This window comes from Sorex araneus, chromosome X, assembly GCF_027595985.1.
Source record: "Sorex araneus isolate mSorAra2 chromosome X, mSorAra2.pri, whole genome shotgun sequence".
NCBI lineage: Eukaryota > Metazoa > Chordata > Mammalia > Eulipotyphla > Soricidae > Sorex > Sorex araneus.
The window spans coordinates 128699621-128714154 of record NC_073313.1 but is presented as its reverse complement, the minus strand read 5'-3'; the positions used below and the strand labels follow the sequence as shown (position 1 = coordinate 128714154).

The window sequence follows — 14534 nt, the reverse complement described above, 5'->3', positions numbered from 1 at the left end:
GCAAGAGGTGAGGTTTAATTTTATTGCCTTATGGCCAGTCTACATTTCTGTTGTTGTATTCAGGCCATTGATATAAGTGAAGTTAGGGATGTAACAGAATTTATATTCCAAGTCTTATTGCCTGCTAAATAATCACTTTTAGAATGAATAAGTAGATCAACTTGGGTCAAGCACTTTTATTGTATTTCTTTTCCTTATAGAGCTTGAGGAACTAATGGGAAGGAAAATGGCTTTTTAATTTCTTTTGTTTTTAAGATATTGGAGTCTCTCAACCAATAGCACTATAAACCTTTGTGTGTGTAATTCTAAATCTACTAATCTATAGCAAGGGATTTTTAGAGAACTGCAAAGATAGATAAGAAATGCAAAAATTAGATAAGAAGCTCATTATATTAAAGTAGCTGAAGAAACCTGACTCCATTGAGATTTTAAAATCATGGTCAATAAAGTAACATTATTAGTATCTTCATGACAATAATGCTGTTTTTCCTATTTGAAGGTGATTACACTGATAGTAATTGCTATTTTTGTGCACATTGTTGTTTAAAGGACAATAATCAATACTTGTTCCCAGTCTCTATAGCAAGGTACTTTTCAAGGTAAAATTAAGAAGTCTCCTCAAACTGAAAATAAACATTTACTTATATTAACTGATGATGGTTCAGGATGGAGCGATAGTACATCACCAGGTGTAGGATAATATCGGGTTTGTCCTTTTAGCCTTGCTGAAGGGAACTTAGTTTACTTTAAGGCAATGTCCTTCCATGAGCGCCTTTTTTTTTTTTACGACCAGGCACTTCCTCTGCATGTGACTAACCCGGGTTTGAGTCCCAGCCAGGAGTAATTTCTGAGCACAGAGCCTGGAGAAACCCCTGAGCATCACTGGTTGTGACCCAAAAAGTGAAAAAAGAATGGATGATGGTTTTTCCTCAGACAACATGAATGTAAAATTAGAAGTAATATCTCTACTGTAAACTTGAAATATTCTTTTTAGATTACTATTTGCTTTTTGATATTAACAGTTTGTTTCGAAGTAAAATACGGATAGAATTCTGAGCCACAGTACCTTTTGGTTTTTTGTGAAGTGTCTTCCAAAGCACTGTCACACTAACAGCTAATCAAAATTTCTGTTATCACTCCTTTGTTCAGTTTCAGAAGGTGTTAATAAGCCATTTTTGGATTGTAGCACCATTAAATGCAGTGAGAATTAGTTTATTACATTTTACTTTTTAGGCTCTAGGTTATTGCTTTAATATTAGTTTTCATATTGATTATTTTGAAGGTATTTTATAATTGATATTTTACAGCTTTCATATTTATTCATATTAGGAACTAGTCACATGATAATAGAAAAGTTGTAACCCAAGTACAGGAATATTAGTGTTTTATTTTTCTCACTAATTTTGTGACTGTGGGCTATCATTATAGCCACATTATTTTGGCTTTTTGGGTCACAGCCAGTGATGCTCTGTGGTTACTCCTGGCTCTGCTCTCAAGAATTGCTCCTGTAGGTGCTCATGGAACCATATGGGATATCCCCGGATCTAACCCGGTCGGCTGCATTCAAGGCACATGCCCTCTCTGCTGGACTATCACTTCGGCCTCTGTGGAATATTATTTTAATTCTCTATTTTTGTAATGAGGGATTTGGAAGAGCTTATATTTAAGGGGCACCTTCAGACGTGTTTCAAAGGGGCTGGCGTGATAGTACAGTGGGTAGGGCGCTTGCCTTGTCAGAGGCTTACACAGGTTCTATCCCTGGCATCTCGTAAGGCCCCCCAGCTCCACCGGTAGTCAGTCGTCCTGACTGCAGAGTCATAAGTAACCCCTGAGCATTGCCATGCGTTACCTAAAATACAACTGCCCCCCCCCCAAAAAAAACCCAGAATCCTTTCTAAGATTTTGTGAGAGTGTTTCTCAAAATGATACAGCCCAGTTGTTTATCATATAGTATTTTAAATATAATCATCTGGAAGAATAAAACTAAGTTGTCTTTGAGTAGTTCATTATTTGAAATAAAAATACAAAATTTCTAGTATTCCACCATTCTACATTGTTTTACTGAGTCCTCACGTAACATAAACGGAGACATTAATCCCTCCTATATATTATCCTATAAGTTAACAAAATAGCATGTAGAGATTGGTTCAAGAATCTGCTCAGAGATTGCCTAGAAGGTAAAGTTAGGGGATCAGGACTTGAAACCAGTAGGATCCGAATTGTCACTTGTATGCCAAATCTTGCTTCCATTGAACTTCTCTGTACTCACTATGGTTTCTGTTTTTTGTTTGTTTGTTTGTTTGTTTTTTGCTTTTTGGGTCACACCTGGTGACACACAAGGGTCACTCGTGGCTCTGTACTCAGAAATTACCCCTGGAGGTGCTCAGGGGACCATATGGGTTGCTGGGAGTCGAATCCGGCTCGGCCGCATGCAAGGCAAACACCCTACCCGCTGTGCTGTCACTCCTGTCCCTGTTTTTTGTTTGTTTGTTTGGGTTTTTTTTTTTTTTTTTTGCTTTTTGGGTCACACCTGGCGATGCACAGGGGTTACTCCTGGCTCTGCACTCAGGAATTATCCATGGCGATGCTCAAGGGATCATATGGGATGCTGGGAATCGAACCTGGGTCAGCCGTGTGCAAGCCAAACGCCCTACCCGCTGTGCTATAGCTCCAGCCCCCCTGTTTTTTTTAAATACTACCTTAATTACTTAGTTTATAATGAAAATTCATTTATATTAACTTAGAAAATGGAACTTGGAGTGATATTTTCCAAAATTATTTGGCCTACCACCTCTTTTTCAGAAAAGTTACTGAATGCTGCCTGGACTCCTCTTTCCCCACACTTGCACTTACGCATTTTACTGAATGGGTCATTTCATATCTAAAACGGATAGGTTTTCTCATTTTGGGAAACACTGGTATGTCAAACTGAGTTATTAATACAATTAATGTGTTAATAATATTTTCCTCTCAGTCTTTCCCAAAACTAGTTACAGGCTTGTGGGAAGATGGCGAAACTAAAAAACTGTCACGAGTTTTAGTTACAACTCCATGGATACTGGACATTAAGCTAAAAGCCATTCCCTTCGGAAAATTCTCTCCAGTGACTTTTCTTTTAAAAAAAAATCATCACATTTTAAATATTTTAAAATTGAATCACTGAGGGGGCTGGAGTGACAGCACAGCGGGTAGGGCATTTTCCTTGCATGCGGCCGACCCGGGTTCGAATCCCAGCATCCCATATGGTTCCCTGAGCACCGCCAGGGGTAATTCCTGAGTGCATCAGCCAGGAATGACCCCTGTGCATTGCCGGGTGTGACCCAAAAAGCAAAAAAAAAAAATGGAATCACTGAGCATTACATAGATACAAAGCTATTTGTTATTAGGTGCCAGCCAGGCTTTTACTGTTTCAACACTAATCCCTTCACCACTGCATATTACTGTCCTTAGTGTCACCAGTTTCCCTCCCACAACACCTTCCTCTCCCCCGTCCCACACCCCAACTTGCCTCTTTTGCAGGCACTTTTCCCTTCTCCCATTGTCCTGGTGTTCCCTTTTTGAACTTATCACTCCCATCCCTACCCATATGCCAAGTTTCCTATTGAAGAACAGTTTTTCTGCTGTCATTTCTACTGACGGTGTACATTTGCCATTCTCTTTTATGTTTCTTTATATCACACATATAAGAGAGATCATTCTGAGTGTCTTCTTTTCCCTCTGACTGATTTTATTCTACGTGGTACTCTACAGACACAGCCACTTTACGCAGATGTCATGACCTCATCTTTTCTTAAGGTCATGTAGTATTTCATTGTGCATATGAACCATGGTTTCTTTGCCTAGTCATCTGTTTGTGGTCATTTGGGTTGTTTTCACATTTTGGCTCTTCCTTATGGTGCTGCAATGAACATAGGAGTGCAGATAAGTTTTCTGATTTGTCGTTTTGGGCAACTGGGGGAATATTCTCAGGAGTGCAATTGCTGGGTTATATTGAAGTTCAGTTTCTGTGTTGTTGAGGAATGTCCATGATCTTTTCCAAAAAGGCTGGAATAGTCTACATTCCCACCAGCAACTAATGAGAGTCCCTTTTCCCTCACATCCTGGCCAGCTCTGGTTGTGATTCTTTTTGATGAGTTCCAAGTGTTGTCTCTGTTGTGAGAGGCTGTTTCATTGTTGTTTCGACTTGCATTTCCCTGGTCATTATTGATATGGAGTAGTTTTTCATATGCTTTTTGGCCATTTATACTTCTTTGAAGAAATATCACAATGGCGATGTTACTGGTGTCCGCTGTAGCAAATCAATGAACAATGGGACAACAGTACTACAGAAGAATTTTCTGTTAATCTCTCTCCCCATTTTTTTTGATTGGTTGGATATTTTTTTCTTGTTGAGTTTTACCAGTGCTTTATATATCTTGGATATTAACCCTTTGTCTGATGGTTGTTGGTGATTAATTTCTCCCAGTCTGTAGGCTATCCTTGTATTATGTCATCACTTACTTTGAGTTGCAGCAGTAGCTTTTTAGTTTAATGTAATCCCATTTGGGTCTCATTTTACTTGCTTGGTCAGTTATATTTAATCTTTAAAGTTGACTATAGCTTCAATGTCATGGAGAATTTGGCATATATTTTCCTCTTTGTAACTCTTAAATTCTGGTCTGATATAAAGGTCTTCAATCACTTCCCATTTGATTGTGCACGGCATTCGAAATAGGTGTACATTCATTTCTTTGCATGTACTGTACATTTTTCCTAGCACTCCTTGTTGGAGAGCATTTCCTTGCCCCTGTTTATAGTTTTTGCTCCTTAATAGAAGATAAGTGACCATATAATTTAGTGTATATCTTTGGATTTTCTATTCTGTTTCATTGAACTGAGGGTTTGTCTTTATTTCCATTCCATTCTGTGTTAATTATGAATGCTTTATAGTATAGTTTGAAGTTGGGGAGAGTGATGCCTCCCATCTTTTTAGCTATTTGAAGGATGTCAGATATTATTTCCTATCAATTTTAGGAGTGTTTCAATTATTTCTTTGAACATTTTCATGGGCATTCATTTAGGAACTCTACTGAATCTCTATGATAAATGCTTTGTTTAGCATTTCAGTTTTGACAATGTTAATCTTCCCAATACATGAGCATGGAATGTGTTTCTATTTTCTTGTGTCCTATTTTATTTCTTGATGTATTGTTTTGTATTTTTTTTCTTTTTGGGTCACACCCGGCGATGCACAGGGGTTACTCCTGGTTCATGCACTCAGGGATTACTCCCATCGATGCTCAGGGGACCATATGGGATGCTGCGAATTGAACCCGGGTTGGCCGCTTGCAAGGCAAACACCCTTCCTGCTGTGCTATCACTGTAGTCCCATGTTTTGTATTTTTCATTGTAGAAGTCTTTCACATTTTTAGATAAGCCAGTTACTAAGTACTTCAATGACTTTTTAACTATTAAAGCATTAGAATTAGTCAGAAATAGCTGAAAATAGGTGAATGATTGTAACAAATTTTTCACATGCTAATTAGAGACTAGTTTTTAATTTTCATTTATATGTTTAATTTTAAAAGATTTTTTTAAATTGAATCAGTGTGAGATAGACCCTTACATAGCTGTTTGTGAGTAGTGTTCCAACACCCACACTCCATCAGTGTACATTTCCCAGCACTAGTGTTCCCTGATTCCCGCCTGTCACCCCCCTCTGCACCCCCAGCCTGCCTCTATGGTCTATGGAAAACAGCTCTCTCTCTCTCTCTCTCTCTCTCTGTCTGTCTCTGTCTCTGTCTCTCTCTCTCTCTCTGGGCTTTGTGGTTTGCAGTACAGATCCTGAAAGGTTATTGTGTATATCCCTTCACCTGTTTTTAACACTCAATTCTTGTCCAGTGTGATCATTTCTAGCTAATATTGTAATACGTTCTCTTACCTGGCCTCTTCCCAACACCCAGTTGTGGTAGGTTCCAACCATTGACTTGTCAGAGTCTAGTATTTTATAGTCTTTTTTATACCCCTTTTGCTTTTCTGAAATAGGTTCACACACATATGTTTTATGTTATGTATAATCATTGAATCACTCTATCACTGTCATCCCAATGCTCATCGATTTGCTCGAGTAGGCACCAGTAATGTCTCCATTGTGAGACTTGTTGGTACTGTTTTTGGCATATCGAATATGCCACAGGTAGCTTGCTGGGTACTCTGAGAGGGATGGAGGAATCGAACCCGGGTCGGCCTTGTTAAATTTGGTGATTTTATTTTGTGGAACAGAATATCTATACCTTTCAGTATTAAAACTAATATGATAATTTCCTATCGGCTGAAATAGTTAATGTTTATAATATGCCTAGATTGTAAATTCAAGTATCCCTATCAGTGACAATCTTACAGCCAAACTCAATATGTTTTTTCAAGATATTAGCACTATCAACACAATTTTCCTTTAAATAAAAATAAGAGTGTTGAGATGTATAGAGTGTGATTTTGTTACTAGTTATATAATGAATCAAATCTTAATGCACCTAGAGAGCTTTAAGATTTTTACAGAGTAAAATAGCTATATGTTATAGATATTGCTTCATTTGATTTTTAACTGTTGTTTGTCTAAAATGTATGTTTTCTTTCTTTTTTCCATAGGGAGGACTGAAAAACAGCAAGCATGAATGCACCCTCTCTTCACAAGAATATGTTCATGAATTACGTTCTGGTATTTCAGATGAGAAACTTCTTAATTGCCTGGAATCTCTGAGGGTTTCTTTAACCAGCAATCCTGTTAGGTAGGTGGATCTTAAGATGTTTGTATCATTCTTGCATATCATTATTATGAATACAATGGGATTATTTATTCATTTATTTATACATTTATTGGGTTGGGGAACATCCCCTTTAGTTTTTATGCTTGCTTCTGGTTCTATGCTTACGGATCACTTCTGGCAATGCTTTTTTTTTTTTTTTTTTTTGCTTTTTGGGTCACACCCAGCGATGCTCAGGGGTTACTCCTGGTTTTGCACTCAGGAATTACTCCTGGCAGTGCTTGGGGGACCATATGGGACGCCGGGGATCGAACCCGGGTCGGCCGCGTGCAAGGCAAACGCCCTACCCGCTGTGCTATCGCTCCGGCCCCAACTTCTGGCAATGCTTTGGGGACCATATACACTTCTGATAATTGAACCAGGGTTAGTCACATATAGTGAAAGCGACTTGCACTTGTACTATCTTCGCAGCCCCATCATTTACATATTTTAACTTAAATTTTCTCATCATTAGTAAAATGTTAACCAATAATGTAGCAGTGTCTGATTAGCATATCTTATACATTTAAAAATATTGACCATTATCCCTAATAATATGAGGTTTTACAACGAAAAGTATTGAACAACTTCGTAAACTACAGTGTTCATTTAAAGTGTAAGGGGAAAAATGGAAAAAATCTCGTCCACAGGGCATAGCCTGGCAAGCTACCCGTGGCAGATTCCATATGCCAAAAACATTAACAACAAGTCTCACAATGGAGACGATTCTGGTGCCCGCTCGAGCAAATCAATGAGCAACGAGATGACAGTAATACAGTGATACAGTGAATTAAAAAAAGAACAATAGTGCTATTTTTTCTTTGATTATATGGAATATGAATCCAGTAGTTAAACATGCACTTTATTATGGAAATTTTTAAAAATTAGGTAATTGTATACTTATTTTGATGCAATAAGTATTTAGTGCTATGGTGTTCCTTTTTAACTTTAGAAGGGATTACATTTTTGAGTTATTGTACATTTTAGATATATAACGTTTACTAATTTTGTTATTAGTGATTTCAAGTATTACATTGCTTTAACAAATAAAATAAGTAAGGTAAATTATTAATAAAAATCTTTTTATTGTGCACACAAGCTGTTACATAATTGTTGAGATATTTAAAAATTTTTTTGAATCACTGTGAGATGGATGGACCCTTACAAAGCTGTTCATGTTTAGATTGCAGTCATACAGTATTCCAGTATCCAGCCCTCCACCTGTGTATATTTCCCAGCACCAGTGTCCCCAAGTTCCTTCCCTACAGCCCCCACCCCCCACCCCCCACCCTGCGCCTGCATCTATATTATAGCAGGTACTATACTTGTCTGTTTATCTGTATGACTCTCTTTCCTTTTGAGCATTGTGGTTTGCAATATTGGTACTGAAAGGTTATCAAGAATATCCCTTACCTACTTTGAACCCTTGATCTTGTCCAGCTATTATTGTCATACTGGTCTCTTCTCTATCTGACCTGTCCTCGCCCCCACAAACGTGTGGTTAGTTCCAACCATTGACCAGTCCTTCTTTTTTTCTTTCTGACCAGTCCTTTTAACCCCTGTTTTCCCTGGCTATGGATGATAGTCTTCTGTCATCCCATTGCTCATCTATTTGCTCAAGCAGGCACGAGTAACGTCTCCATTGTGAGACTTGTTACTGTTTTTGGCATATTGAATATGCCATGTGTGGCTTGCCAGGATTTGCCCTCTGGACTGGATAGTCTCGGTAGTTTTCCGGGCTCTCCGATAGGGGCAGAGGAATCAAACCCGGGTCCCTTGTCGGCCATGTGAAAGGCAAATACCCTACTGCTGTGCTATCGCTTCAGCCCTAATAGCCTTGTACTATGTATTATTTTTATGTACCACAAATGAATGCAGTCATTCTATATCGGTCCCTCTCCTTTTGACTCCTTTCACGTAGCATGATACTCTCCATATCCATCCACTTATAGGCTAATCTCATGACTTCACTTTTCTTAACTGCTAATATATTTATGGTGGACGTTTCTTGCCAATGGTGGATTTCAACTTATGGTTCGTTATTAAACATATAAACATTATAAAACTAATTTAATACACAATTATTTTCATAATGAATTTTTTTTTGCTTTTTGGGTCACACCTGGTGATGCACAGGGGTTACTCCTGGCTCTGCACTCAGGAATCACCCCGTCGGTGCTCAGGGGACCATATGGGATGCTGGGAATCGAACCCGGGTCAGCTGCATGCAAGGCCTCGCCTTACCCGCTGAAATATTTTTAGCATGAAAATTCTCTAAAATATTCTGGGGATTTTTTTTGCATAATTTATTGAATTTTTAGTTTAAAAATTACTTAAAGTATGATGTGATTCTGATTTTATTCAAGGTTTTCCTACGATACAATGGGGGCCATATTTTTAAATTTCCTAACCTAGTCATGGAATCTTGAAAATAATTTAGACCTCAGTAATGCTTGCAGTTTTATGTATAAGTAGGAATATATGAAACTAGTTGTTTTTACATATATGCATACATATTTATACATGCTTATATATTCATATACACTGCATTTGGAAGAATTGTAAAATTTTTTGTTCTGCTGTGAAAATATTTTAAAGCCAATGTACATGTGGTTAGTCTTTTACTACAATAGTCATTCAAAAGGGGCTGGCTTGGTGTTTCTTTCAGAATGCTTCTAATAATGATATGAAGAAGAAAGTTGAGTTTTTTCACATCCTGAACCAAAATGGTTTACTTTTTTTTTTTTTCTGTCACCAAATCAATATGATACAGTAATGTCAATGTTTATGCTTTTGGTGTACACAGTCACCAAGACTCCACCACTGGTACCAGTACCAAAGACCTTCCACTACTTCCTTTTGCATCCTTCTAGTTTTATTCATTTCCTCCCACCTAAACCACCTACCCCCAACTACTGCAACTTGGTAAGCTCCATTCTGCAACATCTGTTTCCTTTCTTTGTTTTTCTTCATATGTAACATACAAGAGTGATAATGCAGCATTTATCTTTCTCCTTCTAACTTATTTCACTGAACACAATACCCACTATTTCCATCCAACTTGTAGCTAGAGGCATCTGAGGTCTTTTACACTTCTTGATATATGGCACTGCATTGAGGATAGGTGTGAATATATCTTTTCAAATTAATGTTATTGTGTTTGGGGATTGTGCCAAGTAGTAGAATTACTCTTTCATAGTGAAATTCTTATTTTTTTCTCTGGGGTTTGGTGTTGGTATACCAAATAATGATGGGGGTGTGTTATATTCGCCTCAATGCTTGTCAAATCTATCCAGTTGCAGCTCCGTGTATGGGGGTTATACACTGCCAGAAATCAAACCTGGCCTCCTACCTGAAAAGTCCTCACTCCTGCCAAAAAAGTTATCTCTCCATCCCTAGAAGTTCTTATTTTAATTTTTTGATAAGTATCCATAGTGCTTTTCATGGAAACTTTTTTTGATGGCATTCCCACCGATAACGTATAAGTGTTACTTTTTCACCGTATCCCTACAAATACTAGTTGTCTCTTGACTTTTTGATACAGGTCATTTTTGTAGATATGAGGCAATATCTCATTTTGATTCAAATTTTTCTGATACTTACTATTTACCTGGGATATCCACTGAATTTCCCTGATACTCTTTATTCAGTGATAATGAACATATTTATCATCTACTACTGGTCATCAGCAATGTCCCCGTAGGGAGGATCTGTCTGGTAATTTTATTTTTCCCGTTTTATTTATTTTTAATTTGACTGGCACACCTGGTACTAATCAAGGCTAGCTCTGTGCTCAGGTATCAAGGCTGGCAGGGCTGAAGGGACCCTATGTGGTGCCGGGGATTGAACCCGGGCTAGAGCATGCAAAGCAAGTGCCCTTTTCACCGTACCCTCTCTTCCTCCTACACCTCCCACCTTTCCCATATTTTAAATGATTTTTATTTTTGGTTTTGTGCTCTGCCATTACTTTATATATACTTTGATTTACTTAGCTCTTTGTCAGATGTGTGGAGTGTAAATATTCTCTAGTCTGCAGGAAGGGCTTTTTTTATTTTATCCATATTATTTTTTTAAAAAAAAATTCAGTCCAAAAAATTTACAGTTGATATTGTCCCACTTGTTTATTTCTGCTTTTTGCCAATTGAGTTGAATCATTTAGGATGCCTGAGGTCTACTTCCTGAAAAATTCTGCTATGTTTTCTTCAATGTGTTTTATGGATTTTCTTCTAATATACAGTTCTTTGATCCATTTTGAATTAACCTTTATCAAGTGAAAGACATGAGTGTGTGATTCCACAGTATTTGAATGAATTTCAGGGTAATGATACACAGGAAATTAACAGTGCGGAAATCTATTTTCAAAGTGTCTGAGGATGCAGTCTAAACATGTCCAGAATTATTGCAAAGAGATTTCAAATCACTGTTTCCTGTAGTGGTCACTGAAAATTCGTGATTCAGACTGTAACACAGAAAACTGAGAATGATATTATTGGAGTGAGGATGTAGAAAATAAAAGAAAACTGCACTTACAGAAGTTCCTCAGAGGTGCTAAGGAAATTTGCTATGCTCTCTGAACTGAACGCTATTGGGCTGACTTTTTTGACCTATATCTGCTTTGACATTTTTGTACCATAAACTAATAACATTCTTTTGAAACAGTTGAATACTATCGACATTTAGGATTCTATGTTGATGATCTTGGGTACTTTAAAGTGAGTCATGATAGTCTCTGAGGTACCCATGTGTTTGTAGCAAGTTTCTTCACTAATGCAACAGCAAACAGCCATATTATGAAGAAAATAAGTTTTAACTTGAGACCAGCAGTTCTGTAGTATTTGTACAAATCCTTTGGGTTGGTGTGTACAGTCTTGTCAGAGGCTTCGGTTTTTAATTCTTTTTCCTAGATATTTGTTTCAACATAGGAATTTACAAAATTGGCAATTAACTTTTGAAATTTAAATCTCAGATGGCAATTTGTATTCTCAGTGAATAATCCTTAGGGCAAATACATTATTTACAATATGGTAATGATCTTATAATCAATTGGATTATAGAAAGATATTATGCTGAAAGATATGATTTCAGCATTGTACTTATAATACTTCAAGTAGGGCACTTCCTTGCACCTGGGTTCTATCTCTGAATTCCTAAATGCAGAGCTAGGAGTAATCCCTGCATATTTCCAGGTGTGTCCTCCAAAAAGATATGCTTTTCTATTGTCATTTTTCACTTTATTGGAAGTACCTCATTCTAGTTATTTTCTAAAAAAAAAATCACATATTTGCTTACAAAAAATGGATTTGGTTATATCTGAAGTCGGAATAAGTCCAGGAATTTCAACAAATTATAATGAGTTATGGTTAATATATCAGACATATATCCCATAAAGCAATAGCAAAGATAAGTTCTCACATCTGTTTAATTTGGGCAGACTTAGCAACACCTGGCTGTGTACATGGCTTACCTCTGAATCTGAGATCAGAAATCACTTATGGCTGGCTCAAGGGACAATATGGGTTGTTTATATTTATTTGTATGGAATGGTGCTTAGTTTTTGTGTATGTGCACAGTCTGTCTGTCTGTCTATCTCTCTATCTCTCTCTCCCACACATACACACACAGAAACACAAACCCATACACACAAAGAATAGAGTTGGTCTGTGCTGAAGAAGACATACTATTCTGTATTTGAATGTTAGTGAAGGCCTTTGACATAATATTTGAGCAGAGGTCTGAAGAATTTATGCAAATAAACTGTATATGTAGTCCTGTAATCTTCTGGAAGATGGATGACGTTAGAGAAAGGAAACAGTAAGATCAAATATTTAGCCTGTTTCTGGAATGTTGAGCAAGCCAGTTTGAGAAGAGACAAAAAAAAGTAGTTTTGTGGACTTTTGCCCTTAAATGATTTGGGAAGTTTTAGAGTTTCAGACTGAATATTTACTTGATCTGACACACATTTTTATTTGTCCATTTTTTAAGGGCCATACCCAGTGGTACTGGGGGCCCAGAACAAATTCTGACTTTGCTTGGACCCAATAGTGCTTGTGCTTGGTGGTGGTTAAGGGATACCAGGATCATCCTCAGTGGTATTCGCAGGGCCACTTGCTGCCAGAAATTGCATCCAGGGCCCCAAACTTATGTGCAAGGCATGTACTCTTACACATGAACCATATCCTTGATAAATGGCCTTTATTTTTTAAAAAGTTAGTAAAATGGTGGCTTTACAAATTACACATAATACACTTGATTCAGGCATACAGTATGCTGACACAAATCACATTAGTACTGTGACCTGCCCTCCACCAGTATCTCCAGTTTCTCTCCAACCACCGCCAGTAACATGTATATAACAGAACTTATTTCTTATTATTTGCCTGAGTAAACTTGAAGATTGGCAAATGGAATTGTTAGATAAAAATCAGCAAAATCAATTTGTGATGATTTATTTCTAAATTATCTTGACCTATAAAGAACTCATTTAATGACAACATAATTGAATGCCTAATCTCATTTATGTAATTTTTTACCTTTGGTGTGTATATTACATTAACTCATATTTTGTGCTTGAGTATCATTATGATAATAATCATGTTTCTTTGTCATTAGCATTTTGTTTTAATTATTTGCTATTATATTTTTGAGGTTACATGAATTAGGTTAAAACCTTAAATTGTAGAATTTCTGAAGAGAGAAGAGAATTAAAAAAATTTTAAAGGGGACAGTCTAAATTGGCCTATAATAGTAGAAAGTATTTTAGCTTGAGAAAGGCAATATTAGTTTTATAGTATAAAATATTATAGATACTGTTTAAGTGTTAGGTAATGAAATTGAGAGTTTGCAAAATAAATATCTACAGATGTAAAAAGGACTGATAACGCAATGAGCATTCAATATAATTAAGATAATAAAGCATTATTGAAAATGTGTAAAATCCCTTAACAAACTAGGGATACACACACCTTCCTCAATCTTATAGCAGCAGCCGTAATCAGCATGAGTAAGTGCCATACGCCGTGCCTCATGCAGAGAAGTTTGTTTTGTCCTACTTTACTTCTTACAAATCTGTTTTCAAGATTATGAATTCCCTAAGCTTTGGCTTGTGTCTGAAGTGTTTTATCATTCCTTCACATCTTAATGATGATCTAACTGAATAGGTATTTTTTTTTTTTGGTGAGGTGTTCATTTCGCTGAATTTCTATACTATATCTCTCTATTCTTTTCTGGCTTGTATACTATCATTTGATTTGTTAATGATAAGTCTTATGGGATATTCTTTGTACGTTTGCTTTATTATTTTTGTTACTTTCCATTTTCTCTCATTGGAATTTGTCATTTTGGCCAAATGGAAGATTTCCTAGGTGAGTCTCTTTCCACTGGAACCATTTGGACCTCTTGGATCTTGTTGTCTATAAACCTCAAGTCTAGGAAATTTGCCTTATAATCTCTTTACATATTGTTTCTTTAATCAAATTTGCCTTCTTGTCATTTTGGGATTCAAATGATTCCTGTATTATTCCTCTTGAACTCATGTCATATTTCTCCGTTGTGCTTTTCAGGCCATTTTCTACCTTTTGTTGTTTTCTAGCATTTTCTTCTATCTCATCTTGGAGCTCTTTGATCTTTTGCTTAGCTGCTATTAATCTGCTCTTTAGCACTTCTATTAAGTTTTTAAAATATCATCTACCACAGTCTCCCTTTCTGCTTATAACTGTCACATTTCAGACTCATTATTTTGCATTGCTGGCTTTG

General features: G+C 36.8%; 1 protein-coding gene and 1 pseudogene across 1 annotated transcript in view; both read left to right on the top strand.

The window, feature by feature from the left end:
• DIAPH2 (diaphanous related formin 2) overlaps positions 1–14534 on the top strand; it is a 724307-nt gene that overhangs the window by 199197 nt on the left and 510576 nt on the right. Inside the window, exon 6 of the mRNA XM_055121637.1 lies at positions 6628–6767. Within this exon, the coding sequence (XP_054977612.1) occupies positions 6628–6767 (140 nt within the window). The remainder of the gene's footprint in view (positions 1–6627; positions 6768–14534) is intronic.
• On the top strand, positions 11046–11614 carry LOC105943114 (methylmalonic aciduria and homocystinuria type D homolog, mitochondrial-like; annotated as a pseudogene).